General features: G+C 45.3%; 1 protein-coding gene across 9 annotated transcripts in view; it reads right to left on the bottom strand.

Moving 5' to 3' along the window:
* The window catches only part of MYT1 (myelin transcription factor 1), a 113,703-nt gene that overhangs the window by 45,416 nt on the left and 40,362 nt on the right, over positions 1–27,925 (bottom strand). For 6 of the 9 annotated variants that reach the window (XM_048820198.2, XM_048820199.2, XM_048820201.2 and 3 more), the window contains exons 2-7: positions 23,579–23,679; positions 9,264–9,318; positions 7,520–7,550; positions 3,562–3,624; positions 2,030–2,277; positions 7–879 (exon numbers count right to left, since the gene is read on the bottom strand). In XM_048820198.2, coding sequence (XP_048676155.1) covers positions 7–879; positions 2,030–2,277; positions 3,562–3,624; positions 7,520–7,550; positions 9,264–9,318; positions 23,579–23,679 — 1,371 coding nt within the window. The remainder of the gene's footprint in view (positions 1–6; positions 880–2,029; positions 2,278–3,561; positions 3,625–7,519; positions 7,551–9,263; positions 9,319–23,578; positions 23,680–27,925) is intronic. The other 3 variants (XM_048820206.2, XM_048820204.2, XM_048820205.2) reach the window with 1 other exon arrangement.

Genomic DNA, 27,925 nt, shown 5'->3' with positions numbered 1-27,925 from the left:
CTCCACCTTTGCTGTAGTAGTTTTTTCTGATAGTGTCCAAAGGTTTGTTTTGTTTTTCGTCCACCTGGAAATGCTTTACATGCTCCCCTGGCAGGCGGCTGGGCTCCCTCATGATCTTAACCTGCTCGGCTTTGAGTGCAATGGCCTGCTCCAGCAGCCCCAGGTTCCCTCTGGTCATCATGTCGTACATTTCAGACTCATCGGTCACGGCAGATTTCTGGGACCGAGCATCGTCATCTTTGTCGTCATCTGATCTGACCTCCACGATGACCGAGTACTCAGGTTTTGGGCTGAACCGCCCTTCACAGTGGGTTTTCTGGGAGTCCCGAGATGTCTGAGGAGTTTCTTCACAGATCACTTCAGGTGCCATCTCCTCCTCTTCTTCCTCTTCCTCCTCCTCCTCTTCTTCCTCCTCCTCCTCTTCTTCTTCTTCTTCCTCCTCCTCCTCTTCTTCCTCCTCCTCCTCTTCTTCCTCTTCTGCTTCTGCTTGCATGGTCTTTTGCAACTTGCAGGACTCCTCACAGTTCATGTCGTCCCGATGCTCTGGACACAATTCACTGCTACGTTCGCTAGTGACCTCAATAACTTCCTCTGCATCCTCAGTTTGGATGATAATTTCCTTGTCACATTCCTCCTCGACCACCTCTTCTTCTGCCCCTTCATGAACCAGGTGCACAACATTAACAGGAGGCTTGGAGACCTGCAGTTCATTTTCAGGCAGCTGCCCCTCTATTGCAAGGGTTTCTTCTGCTATTTGGCCTAGATTTAGGAGAGAGTTGGCAATGATTTCTTGATAGCTGCTGTAATTGGCCTTGCTAGGGCCGGGTGTACTGGTAGCTGCATTTTGTCCATAGCGTGATGATTTTGCTGGGCTTCTTACTGCAAAAAGGAAGAAGAAAAAACGTTATAAGCTCATAAAGAACTTTTTGTCTCCTTTCAGCTTAATTGAACCCCAAGTCTTGCTGTTATGCCCTGGGTGAACCTGATTTAATGCATTTAGTAATGGCAGGTAAAAAAAGGGATTTCCATTTTAAAATGATTCCCACTGATAAGATGAGCAACACCTTCAGATATCTATTTTCTCCACTGAGCCATCAGAAACCATCAGCTACACATTTTTGCATGTTGCCTGCACTAGCCCAAGGTGATGTTTTCATGCTAAAGAGCACCCCATTGGAGGCTGATGCAAATTGCCTTAATAAACAGGGGTCCATGATGCACGAATACATTTACAAGGAAAGAGATATGGGAGAAGGCTAAGATCCGAGGGCCAAAACTCTTCCCTGGTTACGCACATACACCTCCTCCCAAAGCCCATGAAAGTGGCATGAATTTGGACCTAGGAGCCTTACTCTGTGACCACTGAGCATAAGAACAGTCATCCTGGGTCAGACAAATGGTCCATCTAGCCCAATATCCTTTCTTCCAACAGTGGCCAATGTCAGGTGCCCCAGAGGGAATGAACAGAACAGGTAATCACCAAGTGATCCATCCCCTGTCGTCCATACCCAGCTTCTGGCAGAGAATGGTGTTGCATCCCTGCCCATCCTGGCTAATAGCCATTGATGGACCTATCCTCCATGAACTTATCTAGTTCTTTTTTGAACCCTGTTATAGTTTTGGTCTTCACAACATCCTCCGGCAATGAGTTCCACAGGCTGAAGACAATAGAGAAGCTCATAACCTGTCTCTGGATCAGGATCCAAGACTCCAAGTTGCCTTTCCCATTGCTTTACCTATTGAGCCACACAGAGAAATGCTTTTATATTCTACATAGTTCCTTCCCCAGGAATCGTCACTGATGGAAAAACTCTTATTTTTAAGATGTTGGAGACAGTCTGTGACCAGCATAGCCAGGAACATCCCTTCTCAGATTAAACAGGTCTTTTCTGTTGTTCTTCCACTAAATATAATAATGGAAGAACCCATCCTATACATAATTCAGAGGTGCTATAACTCTTCACTATTAACACTCACTTCCCTTTTTCCATCTGTAAAATAAGCTCTGCAATCAATAATGATAAAGCACCTTCCGCTGGCTCAGGGCTGGGGGTCTCCTCCTGTTCTATCGTCTCTGCCTCTTCCTCCTCCAAAGTCCCCTCTGATTCGTCAGTGACAGACTCCTCCTTCACCTCTGTCTCCTCGCTCCCATCGCTGTCCACGTTGTAGCCTTCATCAAGGGCCAGCTTCAGGGGATGGGATTTTCTCTTTGACACCAGGTGCTCGGCCTCAGCATCCTGAAGTTTCCTCTTCTTTGCTAGAGGGCAGCTTTGTAAACTAGAGGGAAAGAGGACTCATTGCATGAGGGAGGCATGTCTGAGCAAGACCTCAGAAATGGAGGCTTTATCAATGAAGCAAGGGGTAAAAAAGTCCTTTAAGGACTAAAGAGAAATGGGCAATGCATAGGGAGGGCCAGGTCTTCAGCTGGTTTATATGTCCTAGCTCTGTTGACCAAGCTGCAGATCTGGCCTTCATTCTTTTTCACTCTTCTCTAAAGAAACTCACCTATGAATGGGCCAGCTCCTGATGCCTTTACTCAGTTTTCGCTCAGAGATCACTGGGAATTCGTATAACCCAGTAAAAACATTTAGTCCTATGGCATCTTATCAGGGGTGGCCAACCTGGGGCTCCGGAGCCACATGCGGCTCTTCAGAAGTTAACCTGCGGCTCCTTGTATAGGCACCGACTCCTGGGCTGGCGCCAACTTTCCAATGTGCCAGGGGTTGCTCACTGCTCAACCTCTGGCTCTGCCACAGGCCTTCCTCCTCTCCACCCCTTCCCGTCCCCTCCCCTGATCCTGCCATGCCCTCGCTTCCTTCCCCCTCCCCTCCCCCAAGCCTCCTGCACGCCACAAAACAGCGGATCGGGAGGTGCAGGGAAGGAGGGAGAGGGAGGCGCTGACTGGCGGGGCTGCCGGTGGGTGGGAGGTGCTGGGAGCAGGGTGGGGGAGCTGCTGGGGGGCTGCTGACGTATTACTGTGGCTCTTTGGCAATGTACATTGGTAAATTCTGTCTCCTTCTCAGGCTCAGGTTGGACACCCCTGCATCTTATATCTGCCATCACAATTTACGCTAGGCCCAGTTGTTTCTACCTTGGACACTGTTGGATACTAAAGGCTGTTGGTTGCTTCTAGCTATAAAACTAGAACTGGTATTCAGATCCAGCCATAGTGGCATATTTAACTCATGGGCACCAGGAGTCCAGATGTGCACAGTATAATGCACTGATGAAAAATCTGTTAGCAGAAGAATGGACTCCAAGGCAGCCAAAAAAACTATTATTTCCCACCCCATTCCCCTCTACCATGCATGCAAGTAGCAAGCAGACCAAGTCCTCAGCCTGAAGACATCTCAGCAGAATTAATAAACCCATTGTATAGCAACACAATCTATTCCTTTCCACATCAGCTGTGAGTTTGGTAAAGCTCATTTAGGACCCTGATTCAACTCCCATTGTAGTCAATGGAGCTGGATCAGGGTCAGTCTGTCTTGATTCTTACATCTCTCTCTACCACTGGCATTGAGGTTCCTTAGACTGGAAATCCTCCAGACCAAATCTTACCTTCTGTGTCTTGCATACTTTCCACGGATGTGTCCTGAGCCATTACATCCTGGGGTAGGGCAGCTTGAGAGGGAAACAATCAAGCAACAAGAACGGCGATGACTTGGAGAATGCGTTTTAATTAAAATATATAAACTATGGAGAGTTAAAAAGAATCTGTGCAGAAGGAACAAAAACTGCAAACGGGAAGATAATTTCCTTTAAATAGTTCATTTCATCCCTTTGAATTCCAAGCAAGGAGGGCAGGATGGCGGCTTTGCAGTTTGCTAAAAATTAATGAAATGAGTCACCCCATTTAATTAAATGAACGGTTCATTATAGTTTTATGAGTATGTTTAATTAAAGATTTGCATGTGTAAAAGCAAGCCTTTAAACACAAGACAACTACCGTACCCTGCCTCCCACGGTCACTGTTTAGTTTTGTTGTTGTTTTATTTTTTTTTCACTAGTGCATAAAATAAATCATTTTTTAAAATTTCGTTTTATGGCTTGTCAGACAAGCATTGTTTGAGGATGCTAGGAATGGGGGACCTATTGAGGAGGCCAGGTTGAGGAATGGACATGGGAAGCCAGGCCTTTGGTGATAGGAGTCAGAGCATGTTGGACAAAATTCACAAGCTCCCCTGCCCTGGCTTCTGCTCAGCTGAAGCAGCAATCTCAGTGCAGAGGGCTCCAGAAACCTTAGGCACTACTCAGCCCTTAACACGGACTGAAGTGGAAGATGCTGCTTTGCATAGTTCCTCTGCACTGGTAAATGTCACCCCTACAGATAGCCCAGTCTTCAGGAATTATAGGGGCTCCAAAGGCTGAAAAGCAGCTTCAGCCAGTTTCCCTGGCGGATGTACATTAGGCTTTGGCTACTGCCAGAGGCTGCAAAGCAAGGGGGACCACCTGGGACACGGCTTGACCACTTTTTGACTGGCCTGGCTGGTTTCTCAACTCTCTTGCCAGTTGCTGGTCACGAGATGCAACTTGCCAGGGGGGTTTGCTGAGCGCATATGCCGCCGCACGCATAGTGATCTCGTAACTAGCGTCCGTGCACGATGTGGCGGGGAGTGGTGCTGCGGCCGGCACCCAGGTCCTGCGCTGCATGTGCAGTGTGCCCTGTGCCAGGCCCTTGCCACCTGCTGTCTGCTGAAATGGCAGCAGCTCTTCAGGATCTTCCCTCCCCTCCTCCCCCCACGGGTGTCCCTATGAACTAGCCCAGCTGAGCCAGGCAGTTCTGAGGGTTAACTCCTGGCCAAGGTCCAGATGGAAGCTGACGCAGTGCCGCGCTTTGCTGACCAGAATTCAGGGCAGGGAGCCCTAGGAGAACAGAAGCACTGCCCTGTTCATTTTGTGTTTGGGAGCTTGCTGACTGGCAGGAAAGCTGAAGCCAGAGACTCAAAAATCTGAACTCCCAGCAAGGTCTTAGACCTATCTTGTCTCAAAACCCTCCTGGTCCTGCTACATGTCCTTGTAACATTGAAACCCCAGGGCTGCCTTTTGCAATAAACTGACTTGTGACCTGCTTTATATCTGAGGTGATGATCCTCCTTTAACTCACGCGATCAACTGGGAGGATGCACAGTGTTCTCTTTGGCCTCCTAGCCTTTGTCCGGTGCATATGCTCAAACCAAACTGCACCTTTCACGGGGTTCCTCGTATGAGTGGAAGTGGCAGCTCAGAGGATTCTTCCAAGTGACATGCTAGAGATCATACATAAGAAGATCTCTCCAGGCTAATGTGCATAATTGGAAGAAGGTCCCCCTCCCCTTTACTGATGATCTTAAAGTCTAATTTGAATTGCCTTCAGTCATGACTGAGATTGCTCTGTTCTGAACAGCCCCAGACACACTCTAAGTGACTGCACGCAGCGCAGTGGTTAAGCTAGCAATGACTTGCCTGAAAAAATAAAAAGGCTTATTTAGTGTGGAACAAGAACAGCTCTGATGAAGATGTTATGAGCATTTCTAAACTTCGCTGAATCAGTTAAGGCTGATTCCCCTTTTTAAGGCAGTAAATTACAGCCTGTGGTTAAAAAAAAAAAAGATAATAGCCCAGAGGATCTGAGCCAAATGTATCTAAAGTGACTCGTGATTTTAGATGGCTCAATATTTGGTGCCTACCCTTAGACAACTTCAAAGCTGTCCAATATTCAGAGGGTGGGCGCTCAGTGCTTTCTGGAATGCCAGGTCATTCAATCTTGGCCTAGGACTTTGATTTGTGAAATCCTTAGAGATGGAAATTTCTTACATCTTGGCAGGGGTCATGAGTGGCAAAGGGCTCCATGGTTTGTTAATGGTTCTCCCTTCTTTACAACATTCACCAATTTCTCTCTCTCTCAAGAGCTTTAATACTTTTACAAAAGCCTTCTTATTGTCATGCAGACGATGCCTAGCTTCCAATTAGTCGATTAATCGTCCAGTTAATCAGGCAATTAGGTGACAGCTGCAGAGATGGCTGTGTGGAGCACTCTGTGCTGCCCCTGAAATATGTCACCTGCTTCAATTACCACCTCCACTCGAGTATTCAGCAATAAAAGTTAGGGAAGTGTAATGCCCAGCATCCCCCATGCTAGTCTCTTAGGAGTCATAGCAGAGCGTAGGAGCAGAAACTCGAAGAAATTAGGACAGTTAAGCTCCAATTACTCTTTGACATGGAAAGCTTTCTAATAGAGGCCACTAGAAAATGCAGCCCCTGCCATTAGCACATGCCCAGGTTAGTGAATCCTCCTGTTGCATAAGCACTTATGTCTGTTTTACAGAGATCTGAGAGATCCAGAAGCCAGTGATTTATAATAAAAAGCTTCGTAAGACTGCAACGGTTTGCTCCAGTTTTTTCTCTTGCTGTTGCTAGCATGCAAGCTACATCAAATGAACAACAGGACCTCCTGAACATCTCAGTCATCGGGCTAGGGGATGACCAGGCTGACGTGGGGAGTGGGCATCAGATCTTTACCGATGGAAAATCTTATCCTGTACCTGTGGGGCTAAATAATTTTAAAATCCATCCTGTAAGGCAGGGGAGGGGATGGAAGGAGAGACAGAGACCAGGAACATGGATAGGGGAGGAGGACAGAAGTGACAAGAGGGGAAGGGAACCAGAGAATGATCCAGGAATGGGAGCAGGGGGAGGACACAAGAGACGGAAGGGGAGGTTTGCTTTTAACCATTGTACATATCAATACTTTTCCAAGTGCCATTATTTAAGGATGCAATTCCCTCTGGGGGCTGGATCCTTGGCTGAGTTAGCCCTTGGTGCATCATTTCACCTCCTTTGCTCCTGGGACTGGTTATGGGCTGGAGTGGGGCCTAGCAATAGGGCAGTCACAGGGCTGCTCTAATTAACACCAGCTGGAACAGTCCCCCTGGGGCTTCCCTGCCAGCCAAAGATTGCTCCTTCTCATCCTTATCCGGCCGCCTCCTGCCCTCAGCCCACCACAGAATGCACCTTGCATGGAGGGGGTAGTGGATGGTAAAAGCCAGATTCCCCGCCATTAAAGTAAGTGGGAATGGGGAAGTGCAGAGGGCAGCTCCCTCTCTTCTGCCTGGCGTGCGTAAGCAGTGTTCCCTTACAGCTTTCCCCTACACTGGTTCAATGAGAGCTCTCCCCTCCTGTTTCAATCTGCTATAACTCCGGGGATTCCCTTACCCTCCTGGGGTCCCTTTTCACTCTGGGCTGGTGCAAAGGGGACTTACCTAGGGCCAAGCCCTGAGTGTCTGGCTACATGATGTACAGGAAACTGTAACACAGCTAAAATCCTGTTCATTTTTCTTCCCCTTCCCTATAGCCATAGAATGGGACTCGCCAAGTGGGAGGGGCAGAAGAAGGGGCTGCGGGAGGAGTTAGGGTTGGGCCTGGGCTTGGTAATAGATTTGCCCCGTCTAATGCTTTCCACAGCTTTTATTTCCTTAAGGAATGGGCCAGAATCCCTCTCCCTCCCCAAGCTATGAGGCTGAGAAGAAAATTTTCTTACCTCACCTCCTGTCCTATGAGTTCCGTGGGCACTGAGCAGAGGGACAGGAAACAAGAGTGGAAAGAAACAAGGCCGTGAGTAAAAACACAGATTCCTCTGCCACCGCTGAGCTAAGTCATGCTCCATCGTAAACTATGCAAGGCTACATAGTAAATAGAAAAGCATAAACTGTCTGCAGCCCTCAACCTGCTAACACTTACACACATGCTTAACTTTAAGCGTGTTACAATTAAGCATGTAGTGTTTTCAGGGAAAGGGCCTACATCTCTATGTAGACACAAACACACATGCACACTGAGCCAGATTCTTAGCTGGTGTAAACTAGCATGGCAATATTGAAATCAATTGAGCTACCTTGATTTAAACCAGCTCAGGATCTGGACCTCTACTGGTAAAGGAACTGACTGAGTTCTCTCATGTCTCTTCAGTTTTTTGGCAGTTCATATGCATTTGAAATAGTTTTCTACATTTGCATTTTTCTAGTTTCTCATTTTAATCCCTTTTGTAACGATAGCCCAGGTTCTAGATTTTTAGGGATGACTCTTCATTTCTGAGTAATACAGATGACATTACTGGATCTTTACTGAAAACCTGATGTCCAGCCAGGAATCCAAACAGCCAGGAAAAAGAAAAAGAAAAAAGAAAAAAAAAGGAAACATGCCATGTGGCACAGGCTAAAAGGCATAACACAGCTGCTCAGTTTGTTTGAGCTAATTGGGTTTCTGGGGGATCCAAATCTCAATGGAGTGACTCACAAACTTCAACAAACTGGAGGCAACAGTAAGTAGCATGGTCTATCCAAGAAATTACCTTTTCACATCAGGAGACCTGGGTTTAAATGAGTTTAAGGCAGGTTTAAGGTGGGAAAATAAACAGAATCAGGCTGGTCTCATTATAATCCCTAATGAGCATTATATATATTACAAAAACTACCACATAATGTGGCACGATTCAGCACAATTGGCTGTATCTGATTTCTGAGGGAAGCAAATGCCTAGAAGGAGAATGATGTAGGTCAGCATGGAGTGAGGCGCAATGGCCCAGCTGTGTGGATGAAGTTGCATAATTCCTTCACGCATCACCCTCTATTTTCACCAGTGCTATTAGTTCCTCACTTTCAATGACCTTTGAAATGCATCAGATCCATACACACAGAAAAGAGACAAAATAAATTCCGAGGTTGATCTGTAATCATTACACAGGGTACCAATGATCTGGATATGACTTTACACACTGCAGAATAGATTACAGCATCTTCCCCTTCTTTGTAGGGAAAAGGCATCTAGAGGATGAAATATACATTATTATTTTTTGTAAAGCTGGAAAATAAATAGCAATCAAGCTTTGAATTAACGAGTCATTTGTCCTCCAGTCCCCGCCATGAGACGGCCTGTTTGCTTCTGCAGCATGTACAACCTCTGCCAGGCACTCTCAGATGTTCAACTTCAAAGCCTCTAGCGGAGCATGCATGATGAAAGCCTCTGGAACTGATCTGAAGCTATCACGATTCCTATAGAACTAAGCATGGAAGGGATTTTTTTTTTTTCAGGGTGGAGGAGGGAAGGTTAAATACTATGTGGGGTGTAAGTGTTTATTGCTCGAGCTGTTTTTGTGAACAGATCTCCTGGGTTTGGGGGAGGCGGGGAAGCAGTGTTTCTGGGTCTGAAAGGAGAGCCTGCTTGGAAAAAATGGAGCACATTAACCTCAGATGTAATTCCACACAGGAGGAGAATAAATGGCTCACCTCTGATAGACTTTGATCGTGTGCGTGCTCTCTTATCATCAGTTTCTAAACTCATCTGGAATCAAACAGCGACAAAATTAGCATTTAAAAAAAAAGTCTCAGTCACATAGAATGTATTGGAAACCGTTCCCCAATATAAGTGCTTGGAGCTGGGGAGGCTGGATTGTCTTTTTTGAGAAAGATACTGATTGTATTACCTTTTAAATTAAGGCCAGACTAACTTTGCTGGGTTGACTCTAAGGAGAGGAGCCCTGATTTGTCTTTTCCCTATAATATGAAGACTTCACCCAATAGGAACGTAGCGTTTCTCTTGCTCTATGGACCAAATGGCTGAAAACATGGCCTTATTGAAGTCAGTGAGAATTTTGCCATTGATTTTGATGGGTCCAGAATTTCACCCAAAGTATTTCTGCATGCTCAGCTTGTGACACTATTTGATGATAATCAGGGTATTTTAAACCACTAGTGATCCCACTGAAGTCAATAGGACTTCTGAGATAGGTGCTACGCAGTGGGAGAATGGACATGCTATTCTGGCCCACCAAGTAAATAGCTGGCTTTGTTTTGCAGACATTGCTTTTTAGGGGCTGAGCACCCACTGTTGCAAAATGGCATTGTTCCACTGACTTCCTTGAACCAGTTGAGGGTTTGTCCCTTCAAGTATAAAAAAACTTGCATGTTTTCATCCCAGGGAGAGGTGGGGGAAAGGACACAATTTTGGAGCCAGACCCTGCAAAGGCAGACCCTGCTGAAGGCAGCGAGAGTAGAGGGTGACACCATATCATTGGATGAGGCCCTAAATCTGTATCCAAAAACTTATCAACTTCTTTTCCCAGCTGTATGCATGAAGGAAAATAGCTACAGCCTTGAGGGACCAGATGAACTTCAGCATGACCAGATGAACTTTAGAACGGAATAAAATCATAGTGGGTGAAATTCTCCCCTCTGCACACGGGAAATGTTATCCAGAGGTCTTCAAAACCCCACCTAGTGCTGTAATAGCTGGACTAAGGTACAAAGACATTTTCCCCACACAAACAACAATCATGCTTTATTAACAGACATGGTAACTAGGGGATACCAGAACTAGCCCACACCTTTCCCCCAAACTCAAATCAACCCTTTTATGAATGACAAGAAATTCAGTTAACTTTAGAAAAATGTAATATGTTCTAAGGTCAGAAGGGACTAGGGCAACCATCTTTTCTGACCTCCTGGATACCTTGGGTTGGAAGGGTTGGATTTTTATTGGTAAATGTTGATTTCATCGTACACACACAAACCAATGACAAAATATTTCCTATTGATGATCATTGAAATTCACTGATAGGCAAGGTAAGAAAAATGCTGCTTGAGAACCTGGAGTTTGTTTCAAGATATTTACTTTGTATATTTTCACACGTGACGTTGACAACTCATGTTTTAATAGTTATAAAGCTTTAACTTTTGGAATCTCACTGTCTACTGTCATGGAATAATTAGGGTCTGACCCCCCCCCCAATGTCTGACCTCCCATAACTTCCCACGACAGTGAAAATTTAAATCAATAAAAATAGAAGAAGAAAAAAATCCTGACGCCCCATAATTTTGCCCAACTCTGAAAATTTAAATGTATAAACATTAAAAAGAGCCTTAAAAGTAAACAAACATCGATATTATCCATCAAAATGATAAAAATATAAAAATCAAATTCTACCAAGCCTATGTATCCTGCAGGCCATAGGACTTCCCTGAATTAATTCCTCTCTGTACTAGAGCAGACCTTTTGGAAAAATATTTACACACACATGCACCTTTGTGCTTCCTGCTTTCATATCCACCAGAATTGTTGGCACACCTGCAAAGAGGGCTATACTGCACTACCCCAAGCCCAACTTGAACCAGACTCTACTGGGAATATTGCAACCCATTCCGGTGAGATTTACAGACTAGGGTCTCAATCCTGCAAGCATACATGCTTACCTTTACCCACATGGAGCAGTCCCATTGACTTCAGTAGGCCCAGGTTTGCAGACAAGGCTATGCCTTGGCTGAAAAAGGTGTGCTTTTCCATAGAGACAGCTAAGTCGGTGTGAAACCCTAGTGGAGACAAGGCACTGTAGTTTTTACCTGTATGTAGGCAGCTGCGGTAAATCCCGAGTTGGGTAGGGTGTAGATAGGGTGACCAGATAGCAAGTGTGAAAAATTGGGACACTATTTTTTGTGGGGAGGGCAAAGGGATAGTTGCCTATAGAAGACAAAGCCCCTAATATTAGGATGGTCCTGATAATATCGGGATATCTGGTCACCCTAGGTGTAGGGTTGATCTCACCTAACTGCATTGATGTAATAACTATTTGTGCCTTGTTTCCACAAGGATTTTACATGGAATTATCTGGCTTGATGCAAAGCAGTACCCATTGTTTGGCGGTGAAGACTGAGCCTCAGCAAGGTTTGGATGAGGTTCTGATTAGCATCTAAACTTTTAGAACTTTATCTGAATGCAACCTCCACATTTCTGGCATTTCACTCCATTTCTGAGTCATGGGGCCATTCCAGCACTGTATCAGGCATAGCTGAAAAAAAAAATTCAGCAAGGTGCCGTGCAACTCTTTCCATGTGCTTTTTATGAGTGTTATTTAACATATATGTGTCAAAATTGTAATAGGTCACTGGGATCTGCACAGCCATTTATTATTATTATCAAACATTTATATTGGTGTAGCTCCGAGAAGCCTCTACCAGGTCAGTGCCCTATTGTGTTAGGTGCTGTACAAACATACAGTAAAATGACAGTCTGTACCACTAATAGCTTACATGCTACAAGATGAGACATACCAGGTGGATAAGACTAAAAAGTATAGAGGAAGACAGGTAACAAATACAATGGGATGTTTTAGCCCAGCCCAGCTGGGGGTGCAGTTCTCAGACAATCAGTAGTGGTTATAATAATAACTCCTATCTCTTATAATACTTTCCATCAGTAGATCTCAAAGGAGGTAAGCCATTATCCCATTACCCCCAATGGGGAAACTGAGGCACTGAGGGGTGAAGTGACTTGCCTCAGGTCATCCACCAGGCCAACGGCAGAGCCAGAAATAAAACTTAGGTCTTCCGATGCCCAATCCAGTTCACCGTCCACTAGGCTACACTGTCTCGCCCATAATAGCAACTTGCCATCTGCCCGGCTTCCAGCAGATGGCAGCTTTCTGTGTGCATTGCAACAGAAATGAGTTTTGAAGGCAGATAAGACAGTGGCTGTATTTGGACTAGGAGCTTTTTCTCACCCACAAGGGTCCTTGTGGGAGACAGCACAGAGATGCTTGGGGGAGACGCAGATGATCAAGGCTGGTATTGTTGGCAGGCGGCAAGCAGGGGCTCGAGTGAGCAATAAGATATAGGACGGATAGTTTATTTGTCTCAAACCACAAGCTCTGGAGATCGCTCTGTGCAGCCTTGAATGAATTCCCTCTATTATGAAATTTCTAGGCAATAAAAGTGGCATCTGCACTTTTGTAGAGCATTAGTAGATAAAAATTGCCATCTATTGGCATGTGAGTATAGGGCATGTTGTATTGTTCATGTGTCTTTATGTTCAATAAAGTTGTTGTCGTGCACTATGAATAGCATCTTCTGTGTAGCTTTTCCCTTGGCACGCTTGACAGCACCCCTCTACCCTCACTCAGAGAAATTTTACACAGATGGAAGGAGGCATCCAGACGACCTCTAGATTGTGGACATCAAACATTATGCTCTGTAGGGAATGACAACATGAATAAATAATACTTGGGACTTCAAAGTGCTCGACATTAATTAATTAAGCATCACAACACACCGTGAAGTAGTGAAAGCTGCCATGCAGCTACCTCTGGGGTGCAACAGGGCATCTGTTGAACAGTCAGCACCACACAACAGCTTAGGCAGGAGGAGGAGAAATAATTATTTATATTACAGCAGCACCTGCAGTTCCCCAATAAAAACCAGCGCCCCCTCACAAGCTATCTCAATAGGCAGAGTATAACAGGAGTTAGAAGCTAGAAGAACAATAGGAATAGGCTCTTATGAAACACACCAATGGATCTTTAAAAACTTTCAAAAGCAGGCAGGGCATCAGTTTTACTTCTCAGCCTAAAGATGGTCAAAGAGATGAATGAAGTTAGCAACTTCTTTATATCGGCAGGATTGTGCCCGGCTCTAATCCAGATATATAAAGGAGCAAGATCCCTCCCCCCCACACACACACATCAGTTTGGATCCTGATCTCCTATTAACTCCATGTAGAGGCAGAGGTCTGTTCTCATGGAATCAAGCAGAGCAGGAACCCAGTAATTTTTTTCTGCTGAGCTGTCAGTCTGTCTCCTGCCAAAAGCATTAGTGTGGAATTACTCTGCTTCTCTTGCAATGCCTTGACTCTTGATTACCTGAACTCCTGCCTAGCCAAATGTATTTAGCGTTATCAAAGTGGTGCAGAGAATTGGGATTCTAGTGTCCATTTAAAACGGTTGCATGGGGGAGGAGGGAGAAGATAATTCATTTTCTTGGGGGTATTTCATCCCCATGATTATCATACATGTCTGGTTTGGAGACAGCACAAGAAAATTCAATGCTGATTTGTCCTAATAAGGGTGAATTGCCTTCTGCCCAGAATGTCCCTGACTAAGTGTTCTCATCTTAACAAAGTCCTGCTGGCCATCATGTGATGAGGTTCTGCAATGTAACAAAATGAAGTGGCTCTAAGACCTAAAACCACTGTTTAAAGAGCGGGTGTGTGGAATCCTAGCACTGGTTAAATAAATTCAAAAGGAGAAGGGAGGGAACAGAACTGGAAAGTGCAGCTGGAGCATGCACTGTAATGAGCAGTATGGTGCTGCTTCCCTTTTCTGTTGCTCTGCTGGCATTGTGTATAATGAAAACAAAGCATGCTGGCTCCTCATTGGAATAAAGCCCAGCACAAGAGCCAGCGATTGGCCACGTGATCTGTTCTTCAATGAGGAGCAGGAGAGGCTCTATTTAAATGTGTGACTCAAAATGCCTACTCTAATTCCGCTTAAGCTCTTGAATGTTCTCTTTCAAAACATGTGTGTGTGTGTGTGGTTCTTTACGGTAAGAACTGAACGGGCAGAAAGTGCGATTTGCACCTGTATTTTTTCATACGAAGGTGTTTATTTTAGTTTCTAAAAGCCAGGAGATAACAAAGCCCCCTGAGGTGCCACTGCTGAAGAAAATGCCTCAAATGAGCAAGATGAAATTTCCCCATGTAGCCCTCCCTTCCACCCCCTGGTAATGCACCAGTAGCAGCCAGTGATTTATGTCATTTGTTAGGGGGGCTGGAAAAAATCAAAAACTGGAGTAATTTATGCATCCTGTCAGCTATAGTCTTGTGGTGCCGGAGCGTTATTCTCTACGTTTATTACAACCTTCCCAATAACCCAGAAGACAATTACTATAATTTCTATTTTTAAAGCCCTGGCTCCCCATGGACCAATGGCTCACATTTAAAGTGTGGAGAGGAGCAGGTGTCAACGGGACTTCATTACATTTATGAGCCTTTCAAATGTGCCATGCTCTGAGCTAGCTCGCTAATGCCTTCCGATGCATGCTGTACAATAGAACTAATATGTTTGATTGCTAGGTGGCTATGTTCAGCTGAAATAAAATCTAGAGCTTTCTTTCTTTTTCTTTTTTTTTTTTTTGTCAGTTTTCCCAGAGAAATTGGCAAGCATTCTGCTGGGGCCTTGGCAATTTGGATTTCCAGCAGATAAATTATTCAAAAAGCAGAGAATAGAGAGGGCTGCAGAGAGCGTAATGGGCGCTGCTTGCAAACTGCTAACTCCTACTGATGGAACTAACAGCTGTGGTATTCCTTTTTCCAGAGCATCTTGCCATTTGCAATGTATTGACTTTTTTTTTTTTTAGAGGACAACAGGAAGCACTTCTTCGCTTTGGTGTGAAGAGCTTCAATTTAAAGGGAATAAAATACAGAGGGGCAAAAAATTCAGGTCTTAATCCTGCCCTTTTGGGGAAGGTAGACTGGAAAGCGAGCCTGGAGCCTAGCTAGCTTGTTCATAACTGTGCCAGTTAAGTACTGCCAATGCCCAGAAATTGGTACCCTCATACACAGTATACGCAACGTATTTATGCTCCTAATCACTCAGAAAGCCAGTCACCAATTAACCCATTCTTGTTAGCAAACTCAGAAGACAGGCCGTGGATTAAGTCACCATGGAGACTGAACTACCAACCCTCTCTTTGAAACGGAAGGAGTATGCACTGAGGCTCATAGTTTCAAACAACCTTTTGCATAAAGTGCAGGAGGGACTTCTGAGTCTTTGCTCTTTTGCAGACACACAGTGGCGTCGATCCTCAAGGAAGAACGCATACATCGCTTACACAGGATGAAAAGTAGGCCGGAACTCTGAATGGCCAGGGCTGGAGCATGCACAAAGTGTCTGGGTGCAAACACTTCCCACTGGGACTTGGAAGAGAGGTTTGGCAAGCCACCCAGCTTTCCTGCCCACATACAGGTAAGCATCATTGGCACCACATCACTGCTTTTTGCAGCCACTACAAGAAACAACTGTACAGAGCTTGGACAGACCATCACATGACCCCAAGTGGAAAAGGCAGAGGGATATTGACAGTTTGACTTGCTGGTGTTGCAAATACTGGAATGTGGAAGTGTTAAATGGACTGGCTGGATCAGCTGGCTTTGCAGTGTATCCTTTTCACATTTTCCCATGGATAAGACCCTCTATTTCTTGATATGAGCTTCACATGGCTACAGCACTGGGGAACTCATCAAAATGGAATCAACAGATGTTTTGAGTTCTTTAATAAGATTTGCTGTGGGCTTTGGGGGCGGCAATGAGTTAGGGCGTGGCTTGCATTAACAATCCCATCTTTCCACTACCTACCTATTTAACATGTTTTGTCAAGCAGAGTTAAAACTTTCTAAATTCTGTATATTCTAGCCTAATATGTTACAGTAGACACATACTATTGTGGAGTAAGATGGTTTCAAATCCTAGGGGAGCACTGGAATTGTGCAAGTAACAGATTTTTCGGTGCAGTAGCTGCACCACAAATAACCGAACAAAACGTAACTGTGGGTCAACTCCTCCAGAAAGGAATGCTTTACATTTTTGTACTGTGCTGAAAATTCTTTTCCGCAGGGCTTATAAAACATTAATTTATATATTTTTTAAAATCAATAGGTAAATCTAGGACCAGCATTAGTTTTGCTAGCCCTATTTTATTTTATTTTATTTGCAAAACTACAATCAAAAAGTCCAACCAAACAGTCCATTCAAAATGAAACGTTCAGTTTGAGGGGTTTTACTTTCAAATGATGCAAAATTCAAAACGAAAAGGGCATTTGGAATTGAAATAGCAAAACATTTCATTTAGAAACGGTCAAAATGAAACATTTCAATTCTTTTTTGAAATTTTTAATTCCCCCCCCCGGCACCCTTTTCTCCCCCAAAACAATTTGGCAACTTGGTGAAATGTTTTGGTCAATCTGAATTTGCATTTTTTGGTGAAAAAAAAAGATGTCTTACAAATTTCACTCAGCTCTCGTCAGTATTTTCATATCATTGGTTTCTCCCTGCTCGAGTCAGATAAAAACATCACTGTCTGTCTTCCGATTCTGGCTTACAAGCATGAGCTTGATGTATTCCTCTGCTTTACACTGGGGATGCAACACACGTGAGATTTAATGTATGTGGGGGGGAAGGAGATATAGCCGCATGGCATGTGTCTTTCCCCTGAGCCCACGAAAGCCCCTTTAAATGGTTACTGAATTAGCCGGGGGCCTTTTGGTGGAGTGCTGAAAGGAGAGGGCCTCTATATGGCACACTGCCCTCCTAATTTGATGGATTTCCAATAGCACGCTCAGATGGAGGCTAATAGTTCTGGAAGACATGTACACACAGGCACGCACTTTTGAAACTGTGGGCCTATCTGAAATAAAGTTCTTCCCATACCCAGAGTCCATAAAGCAGCATGGAATGAGAGTCATGCAAACACAAACAGCTGTCAGGTTTTTAAAGATCATTAGAATAGAAAATAAACCTTTTTTTCTTGGGTGACATTTCCCAGCAAGGTGCAAAAATACAAGGAAGTGTTCTCCTCTGAGCCCCATTATACCTTTCTCTGGTGGCTTAAGCTGACAGTGCCAACAGTGAACATCCTGAGATCTCAGTGTTGTCAGGCTCACATGTATGAGGCTTATTTATACGAAACCACTGTCCTTTAGTTTTTGCCTCATCAATGAGAAGTCTTCTCGACAGATCATTTTAACATGAAATTTCAGGTCACATAGAGCATGTTGGCAGTCTTGGAGACTGACAGGGTATTTCCATTTGGTTTCTCACTAGTGTTCATAATAACCCGGTTGGAAAGCTACCCAGATTTGTATCATTATTATTTTAACTTAGATTGAAAAAAACAGAACCTTGCCCCTCTATGAAAACCTCTGGGCATTTCCCTGCACTGCAACAATCTTTTATCCTGGATCTCTGTAACGATGTAACACTGCTCTGATGATCTGAATACCGCACTAAACTAAAGAACTACAGAATGCTAACCCTATAGTACATTAGCTCAATAGCGTATTAATAATACTACAAGGACACTATAGAACAAGCTACCTACCTTAGAATTTTATAGGGCCACCTATTACCATAATATACCAGCAACTTCCATGTAAAATCAACACTAATAGCAAAGGCCCTAGTGGATTTACTATCCCAATTTTATGTGACAATACAGCCTTGTGGATAGCGTACTGGGACTGGATGTCAAAGAAAGCTGGGCTCCCTCCCAAACTCTGCTACTGAATGACTGACTGGCTGGGTAACCTTGACTAAGTCACTTCACCTCTGTTTCCCCTTCCATCCTGTGTCTATTTAGTCTGCAAACTTTTAGGGACAGGAACTGTCCCTTACTGTGTGTTTATACAGAGCCTAGCACAATGAACCCCTGATGTGGGTTGGGGCCCCTTGGCACTTCCCTCATCTGGATAATGTGAACAACATCTTAATACTATAGGGCCAAATCACAAGGCCCTTACTCAGATAAACTTCTGTGGCAGTTTTGCTTGAGTAAGGTACAAATCAAAACTGATAGTAAACAAACACACACATTAGTACTATATAAGTATAATAATTAAAACACTACTCTAGTGCTATAATAATAATGATACAATATAGATCTGAAACTTAATTTGAAGAAATATTTATGGGTGTTTTTTTTTCTAAAAAAAACCCCACATTTCTCTTCCAATGAAACAGCCACCAAACGTTTGTTGGTGCTAACGGAAGTATTAAACATGGTTTGAACTTGTTTAAGCTCATGCTCTATCTCTTGTTCTTTAAGACACCCACGTGTCACTGCCTTTGTACACCTCTCAACCGCTCATGGGGTGGAGCCCAAGTTGTCGTTTTGACAGCTCTATGCAAATATATCATTAAGGGCCATGCTGAAATTCCCCAAGGTCAGAGTTAATACTTTATGTATATTCAAGAGCACTGCAGAGCTCGGAAGAAATAGACCTACTTACAAAGCATTCGTTTTGACAAAGAGGGGTGGGGATTCTGAATGGAATATTGATTTTAAATGGAAAGAAAAAGCAAAAAAACAAAACAAAGTTTCCAGGACTGTTCATTTGTAGGTAGATACAAATTCCATTGACAAGAACCTAGGTCTCATCTACAGCCAGAAAAGGAAGTTTTCACTTTAGTTTTTTAAAAAATAACTGAAACCAGCCTAGCAAAAGCTGATAAGGAAAATGATACAAGAAACATCATGTTTCTCTAGCAAAAGGGACTGAATAATAATTCTTGGTCCGATGTTTTCCATTCTTCCCCCATCCCTACTCCAAAAGGCCTGTTCCCTCAAAGAAGAGGCAGTAATAATTACACCCAACTTTAACCCAGCCATGGAAGGGAGCAAGGGGGAGTAAGTTGCCCCACCCAATCGGGTGTTACATATCTCAGGTCTTCAGTGCAGCGAACCCCTGTGGAGCTGCTGTTCCCCACTGTGCCTCCCTAAGCGTGTGGGTGGGGTGGGCAAGTCCCGTCACTCCCACAGGCTGAGCAATGGAACAGCCTGGAGCTGAGAGAGCTGCATCTCCGCAGTAAGCAATACGGTATTCCCCACGTTTCCACCTGGACAGGGTGCTCTGTGTCCCAGGTGCAACGCCTGCCAGGGTGATGCAGCTTGCCTGCCACTCCATCCCCAGGCCACAATACAGCCCTTGTTAAGCGAGCACAGATCCTATTGAGGAAGGAGAGAGCCAGGCTGCTTTCCCACATAAGTGCCATATCTTCCAGGAGAGCCCTTAGAAGATTAAAGCACTGATCGACAAGTGATGAATAGTTTGACACTTTTAAATGACGTATGTCATTACAATTGGGCTAAGATAATTTATTAGTTGCAAAACATTGCTAGACCGGGGAGTGGTTTAACTGGCAGCTTCATTAGGCTTTATTCACGTATCGCCTGCTCCTTCAAAAGCAGCCGGCGCTATCGTGTGCACGTGTCCACCCTCCCCGCCCCCAAGAGGTGGCGCTATCATGGGGCCCCAGGCTAGCACACACCCCCTCCAAGAGCAGGCACATGCTCATTTGAAGGTCTGCGCCTGTCCCCAGAAGTAGGTTGAATGGAGGAGAGCGAGCTTGGTCGTGCAAGTAACTTACACCCGCAGCACCTGGCAGGAAGAGCTCTCGGGGCAGCTCAGCACCAGGCACCATCAAGCCCTTAGTTTCCTCCTCCTGTCGTTATCAGTGTGAGTCAACTAGAAGAGGCAAATGCTAGAATTTCAGTTATCTGCCCTATGGCTTTCTGACTGCTGGGGAATTAGCTTTCCATCCGGAAATCAACAATGTACCTTGGAACAACCACCACCTCCTCTCATCAGGGATCATCACTCCTTTCAATTCAGTGCAGTTACACCTGGTCCGCGTGAGATCAGAACGTGGCCCAATGGCGTTACATCAACCAAAAGTTTAAAGATCAGACTCTAAGAACATCCCTTCCCACTCCCCCAAAAGTATTTTTCCAGCAAACATTCCATGAAATGATAATGACTTTGGCACCATGGGCCCGCTGTAGCTGTTAATTAAAAGAAAAAAAAGGGGGGGGGAATTAGCTTAAAGCCCCCTCTACTTTTAAAAAGCAGAATGTATCCTGAAGCCTGCATATCAGCCCTGTAGCTCCCAGCTGTTATTTTGTTACCACACTCAGAGGTTGGTTTTCTCCCTCCCTCTTCTTCCCCTTTAGGGTTCTCCCTGCTGCTTGATTTAAATCCTCCTGACATTCCACCCATTGTGAGTCCCCTTCGCAGCTGAATAAACTAGCGGTTGCTTTTTGCTCCCTCGCTGCTTTAGAGAAAGGACACCCCGCATGGTTTTCTCTGGCTTCAAGTCTTGGGAGGATTTCTCCTTGACATCTTTATATGTAAGATTGCAGCTCATACCAGCCCCCAAATTAAAAATTACAGCTGGATAATAAACATCCTAATGAAGCTGTACTGTCAGTTTTCATTTGCTAAAACTTACAGCACAAATGAAACATTTACCAAGTGCTAATGCTTTGTAGCAAGTGCAGAGCATGGGGGAAACAGACCAGAAAAGCTGCTACACAGCATCACATCTGACATAGCCAGAGCTGTATCATCTGTATTCACAGAGCTGACATTTAGGCACTAGGCCAAGGTAATTTCTTATGCGGTAGCTTAGGTTTACATATAGTTTCCTACTGAAAGTGCGACAACATGCAATCCAAACACTTCATCCTCAGAGGGCTCTGAGTGGTTTAGGATGTACAAACAATTCTCTCATCCTTAAAACTGCAGTTCCTCAACACCATTGTTTTCAAGCTCTGTAATAAGCCGGCATTTTCATGAGGTTTTTTTTCTCCCTAGGTAGTACAATCTCAGGAAATTGTCACAGTGCTGCTGCATGTCCCTCCCCTAAATTGCCACCAGGTTTAGTGCCAGGAGGTTATGCCAAAGCATGGGATCCGATGGGCCAATTCATGTAATCCCTACCAGCGTTCATCAACACAAACTTCCTGCTATTCAATAGTCCGTTCACCTGGCATTCAAGAGTGTAAAAGAAGTAAGGGGTGGGGGGGAGGAGGGGGGAGAGATTCTTTTCCCCATGCAGTGTCAGGGCCCAGGACAATTATGAATAGAGGTTTCCAGACTGATGGGCTCAGCTGGATCTGTTTAAAGAGTGACCCTACCCATCACGCTTCTGATATCTCATTTCAAACCTGTAAAGAGAAATTTCACCCTGAGTCTTTATTTCTTTGTATGCACAAAAACCCACCACACAACACATTGTCCTTCTCCGCTGCACCATTCTACGGACTATAAATCACAACCGGACCTCATAAAAAGGAGATGTTTATATTTTATATATATGCATAAACACATACATGAAATCCAACACTTTATCCGTGTCCGAACTATGATCTCCTGCTGGGCTTCCATAAAGTTTACGTAGCAGTGTAACAGTATGTGAATACTTCATTGCATTGATGTGCATAGGTAAATCTTTAAAAGTGTTCCTAACCTGACTTCAGATGTGTGATACATAGGGAAAGCTGTTTGAAAAGCTGGCAATCCTTTAAGTAAAGGTTATCTTAGATTTAATAATATAAGACCAGAACCTGCAAACTGTTACTTAGGGGAGAAGTCCTTACCAATGCAAGGATTGGTCCAATGAGTAGGGGCTTGCAGGATCAGGTCCAAATTTGCACAAGCGTGTGCATATGTGTGTCCAGGCCCAACCTCTGCACACGCACAATGTGACTGTTCATGGGCATGGGCAGGTGAGCACATGCAGTCCTTAGAGGGACTGCTCTGTGCAATAAAAAATAAGTCCACTCTCAGGATTGCAGGCTGCAGACTTGCTGCTTTACTTTACTGCATCACAGTAAGGGTGGGGAAAGAGGGGTGCTCAACCCCCCCACTGACTAAGCAGGAAGTAAGCTAGGAGTGGAAAATGACTCCATTCCATAATACTCTGGGTAAACCCATTAACCCTATCATGACCACTTCCGGACTTGCATGTGAACTTTTGAAGTTGTAGGGTTGTATTTTTAGATATCTACCAGTTGTCAGCCATCAGTCAAATTCCTGAGTCCTAATCCCAGTTCTAAGATTTATCCTGCAGCCATGAGCAAATCCCTTCACCTTTCTGCCTCACTTTCCCCATTGGCAAAATGGGGATAAACAACACACCCCAACTGGGGCGTTGTGACAGTCAATGACTATTTGCTTTGCAAATGCTGAATGATAAGTATTATTAGGAATCATTTTTTTTCAATCCTTCTTTTAGTCCCACACAACAGTCTTATTAAATCCAAAGAAAGTGCTTATCTGGCTCAGGGCATGAGCATTCCGGACAGCACTTGCCATTAGCTCACAATTTGCCAAGCAGAGAAGGTGTTTCTGCAGATAGGTTTAATTTTCAATTTGGGAGAAGTAAATTAACATCAGCTACAGGGTGATTTCTCGGCTATTTGAATGGACTGATAGTCCATCACATGATGACATTTTGTTATCAAGACAATTCTTGATAGGGCCAAAGAGAAAGCAGGAAGTGTCACTTGTATAGCGAGCAGCCTAGGTTTACGTTTAATTAAAGCTTCCGAATCGGCCATGAGTTTTGACAGTGTTGGCTTTACCCCTTTCACAGGGTCACAGCTGCAACACTTTTCCCTAAAAGAACTGCTGTGTTGAGAACATCAGAGTTGCTTTTCTCTCCCTCAGATGTCTAATAGGCCGGGTTCATGAATGAATGACCCATTTATCTCCTTCTAAAGCTTTGAGGTTTCACCTGGTGTGCAAGGGGCTTCTTCCAATGAGCCTGTGTCTTAGAGAAAGAGCCTTTTTAATCAGAGATGGGCCTTACCCAGCTCTCCAGACCCAAGCATACCCGATGACGGGTTGTGGGGAAGGAAAGGATTGAAAAAAAAAATCCAGACATGGATCTGGATCCAAATTGTACAGCTGGAGGCCCTTTCTCCTTTTATACCTGGTGGTGTCTAGGATTCATGACAGGTAGACACTTCTGCTAATTCCTGCTTTGGAGACAATTCACTTTGGGTTTTGTCTGCATCAGTAGAACCCACAGCCTCCGTACAGGCTAAAAGAGTGCATGGGCCTTTGTGCAGGGTGTGTGTATTTCAGCTTTTTATGCTGCAGGAAAGTTCAGGTCATACGATTCTTTAATGGTGCAGTCTACAGTCCTACAAAGCAGGGGGAATAGGACTTCTGGGCTGCTTTACTGCTAGGCTCTGGCAAGGTTGCCCTGCCTGCTCACCTTGATGTGTCTGCTGTGTAGGCTTTTTGCTGTCTCACAACTGCTGAGCTTTTCTCCACGTGTCCACCTTTGATTCAGCAGCTCGCCCCGGAACTCATTTTCTGAAGGGTTAAGAGAAATACAGTGTCAGGAAACAAAACCAGTCCTGTGGCCACTGGCCACACCACTTCAGCAGAGCCATCAGGACTGAGAAAGAGGAACCCTAGTTATTATTTGTACGGTGGTAGCACCTAGGAGCCCAGTCACTGGACTGGGACCCTCATTGTGCTAGGTGCTGTACATACACAGAACATAAAGATGGCTCCTCCCCCTAAGGGCTTACATGCTACTGGCTTCTAGCACCAAGACACTATGTGCATCCTTTTGGCACTCAACAGTGGGAACGACATCACAGAACTGGCAAAGCTGGATTTCCTTCACTGTGACTACAACTTGACACATGGTAGAGGGAGATAACCAACAAATAGCTAGAGAACTATAAACGAGCCTACCAAAATTGCCTCAGCATTTTGCTGCCCAAGCACAAAGACAGGATGATCACTGGAAAAAACTGAATTGTGCAAAGAGGATGTTGGAAATGGTGTTTTACATACTGGTGACACGTTTCATTATACACATCAGGCCCACCTCTTAATAACCTGAAGGTTTCTTGTCGCGTTTGTTGCTGTCAATAGTCCAGCGTTCATAAAAAGTTTGGATCGAGCATTTAACCATAATGCTTTGGAGGAGGAGAATTGCTAAGAATCAGCCCCTGAGCGCTCCTCTCAAGGCGAGATCAGTCCAGTCATGGAGGGGCCCCAGTACACAGGGATCCTCACCAACCTGCATGGAGGGAGGGGAGTGGCCCAACATGGCTCAGTCCATCCACCCTCTGAATCCAAGAGGCCTCGGTGGGCCTGGTGTCTGTGCCGGGGGAGAGGGCGGAGATCGGGTGGATACATATGGCCCTGTGGAGCTTGTTCAGAAGAGATAATACCGCCTGGGAATGTCTGATCCTTGCCATCGAGCCCATCACAACTGGGAGCCAGCACCAGGAGGCGGTCACCGGCAGTGCTGGAGCAGCAGCCTTGATGTATGCCAGGGCTAGTATGGAGGCACAGAGCCTCCAGGCAGACGGCCTGGGTTTCTAAGGAAACAGGAAGATCTGTTGGGTTTGTCGGTAGGCCCTGGGGCCTTCTTTTACAGCATGGGGCAACCCCTCCCCCAGTGGGGCAGTGGAGGGGGATGTTCTGCAAGGGAGTCCTCATGGAGATTTGATGGCGCAGAGTCCACCATCGCTTTCCAGAGTGAAACCCATGGGAGATCAACCCTAACTTCTTAATTCAGTAAAATGCTCATTGGAGTCAAAGGGAGTTTGTCATGAATGAAGACTGAGTAAGGACATCAAGATGTGGTTCTAAGGATGGTCCATCAGGTCCAGAAATATAAGAACTCCCAGCCCTGAGCCTGGAGCCAAACTTGGACTGAACTTTGACTACTCTGAAATTCAGCCCTTATGTTTCTAGGATGGGGGGGGATTTTTGGTACCGTTCTGCTGTAGCTTCCAAGCTGGGACCAATCCACACAATTCCAGGGGAATAGTCTCACGGCATTTCAAGTGATCAAAAGCAGGGCAGGTCTGAAAATAAGCATATTTTTCGCCAAAGGTTTTGCAAAAAAAAAAAAAAAAAAGACCCTGATTTGCATGTGTGTGTGTGTGTGTCGGGGGGGGGGAGCAAGGGGGGGATTCAAATTCAGAAGTTTTCAACCAACTCCGCTAGAAAGCATAGGAGATAAACCTGTCTAATGAGAGGTCAGCCCCGTCTCGCAGGCCAGAGATGAACAGTCTCCTGAGGGAAAATTTGGCTTATTTAAACTCAAATGCAAAACCGAGCATTTGAGGTTCACCCATAGTACCAATCAGAGGAGACGAGCTGTGGAATTATATATACTGTTATTTCTATTGCAGTCACACCTGGAGACCCCAGTCAGGGACAGGAGCCCATTGTGACGGGTGCTGTACAAACACAGAACAAAAAGATGGTCCCTGCCTCAAAGAGTTTATAGCCTAGGTAAATTAGGTAAAGAGCACTCTGCTCCTACTCATCTCTTCCGTGGTGACTTCCACTTGGGCAGACCAGCCTTAAGGATGGGGAGATGGTACTTCCCACATCAGCCTGGGAAACGTAATGGGTGGGGTGGCTGACAACACACACCAAAGGGTCTGTGGTATGGATGAACCTCTGAATTCTTCTCTATGGTCTTTGAGCTCCTTCTGCCAATCCCTTTCCCCACTGACACAGATCCTGTTGAATTTTAATCCTTCACAAACATTCACACATCTGAGCAGAGGACGCGCTCATCCGCTGGACACTGCGAAGAGCCATGTGGCGTCCCTATTCTCACCCCAGGTTTCCATGACAACTGTATTTTACAAGACTAGCACTTCAGGAGCAGGTCATTAAACCAACCCACAAATAATACAAAACCAGGGCTTTCAAAGGGAAGGCTCCTGCCGACACAGCCACTTTGGAGCGAGGGAGGACCGAGCCCACCGTCTGATGGGAGGATGGCGGGCAGCCTCCTGCTTGAATAGGGGAGGACCAGGCTCACTACTGACTCTTGCATCGCCTTTGGAAGAAAGATATCTTCACACACCCACCTAGCATCAGCCTCCTGGGGGAACCCATGGCCCAGCCCCTGCAGACATACCCCCTCACCCTGGAGCACCACACTCCCTAGAATTGAGGGGGCCACCTGCACCTGAACCATGGTCCTGCCCCCTGCTCCACCACTTCCCCAGAGGGCCCACTGGCCCCACCCAAGCTGGTGTTCTTCCCTGCCCGCCCCGGTTTTACTCAGGCTGGCGCATTGACATCCCCTGCATGTTAGCACTCGAGACCCAGTCCAGTCTGTGCTGGAGCACGGCCACCATTCAGCCCACCATTTTCATTTAGCTTAGTCCCTTCGCTTTCTCCTTGTTTCACCCCCATTTTAGAGTGCATTTGGTTCTTATGGGGGGCTCACAAAGTTGGCTAGAGACGGGGTTCAGCACAGCTCCATGTACACCTTCCCCACACATGGCTGTGCCATGGCAACATCTCCTGGTTCGGGCCTGCAGTGCCCATAATATTCCATTCTTGGCTCAGGCCCACTTCACAACCCTGCCACTAAACCTCAGTCTGGACCTGCTATTGCTTTGCTAGTCCAATCCTGGAACAGCCATTACCAGTTCTTCTCCGTCCTGAGCAGCAAGAACTGCTACAATTGGAGTCATAACCTGCCCTTGTAATGCCATCCAGAGTGATCTCATAGCCACGATGGGATGGGGCAGGACAGCAGTGATGGAAACGTGTTATTAGAAGCATCACGTCCATTGGGAAAAGGGCGTAGGTAATTATTCCACAACACCCAGTATCAAAGATCCTGATATAAGCAAAGATCAAATGCACAAAGGGCACTATACCACAAACTGCAGGATTCAACTGCCTTTTCCATAGGTTGACAGCAGCAACGGGTTTTGTCATGTTGTTATACACCCAGTGAAGCAATCCTTCGTCTGCTCTTTCTCAATACAAAGAAAAAATAAAAGGCATTTTACCATGTTCCATTACATTTGGGCTTTGCACACCCATGGGTTTCTGAACTTGAAGGTCTGTGAACTTTCTAAAGAAAAGCAGGTAGCCCCGTGGATGGGACTGGGCTGCACTTGATCTCAGTTCTATGCCTGGCTCTGCTATATGACTGTGGCACCTCCCTTCCCTTATCTGTTAAATGGGGATCATTACTTCTTTTCCTTTAAGATCTGTGGATGAAAAGTGCTATGTAAGAACTCATTATTACTATTGTATGCATTTTAACTTGGAAAAATACCAGGGGGTACCTGCAACCTGAGTAAGAGGGGCAATTTCTTGGAGGTTTTTCCTTCATCTATTCTAACTCTGAATATAGAGTATGTCTACATGTTGAGCTGGAAATTTACATCTCCTGGAGACATACCTGCGCTAGCTCCAATCATGCTAGAGCGCTAAAACCAGAGCGTAGCTGCAGCAGGATGAGTGGTGGGAGGGGCTAATTGTCCGCAGTATGTACCACCCGAGACACTAGGTATGTATGCAGGGCAGCTAGCCCCTCCACCACTCTGTTTTTAGCACATTAACCCGATCACAGTCCATTCACACCAACTGAGAATCTGCTCCTATAAGTGAGCTGCAGCATCAGTATATTAGGCTGCCTTCCTTTCCCTGTATTAAGTTATACCTTGTCACAGTCAAATCAGAAGGGATGCCCCCAGATTTTGGCCTCAGGGCCCTGAATGTCACAGCTCACCTTGGCAAACTGTGGTTGCTTTGGGCGATTCTGCTACGA

Source organism: Caretta caretta, chromosome 13 (assembly GCF_965140235.1).
Source record: "Caretta caretta isolate rCarCar2 chromosome 13, rCarCar1.hap1, whole genome shotgun sequence".
In the NCBI taxonomy this organism is placed as follows: domain Eukaryota; kingdom Metazoa; phylum Chordata; order Testudines; family Cheloniidae; genus Caretta; species Caretta caretta.
Note: the sequence above shows the minus strand (reverse complement) of the source record. Positions and strands in the feature narration are given on the sequence as shown.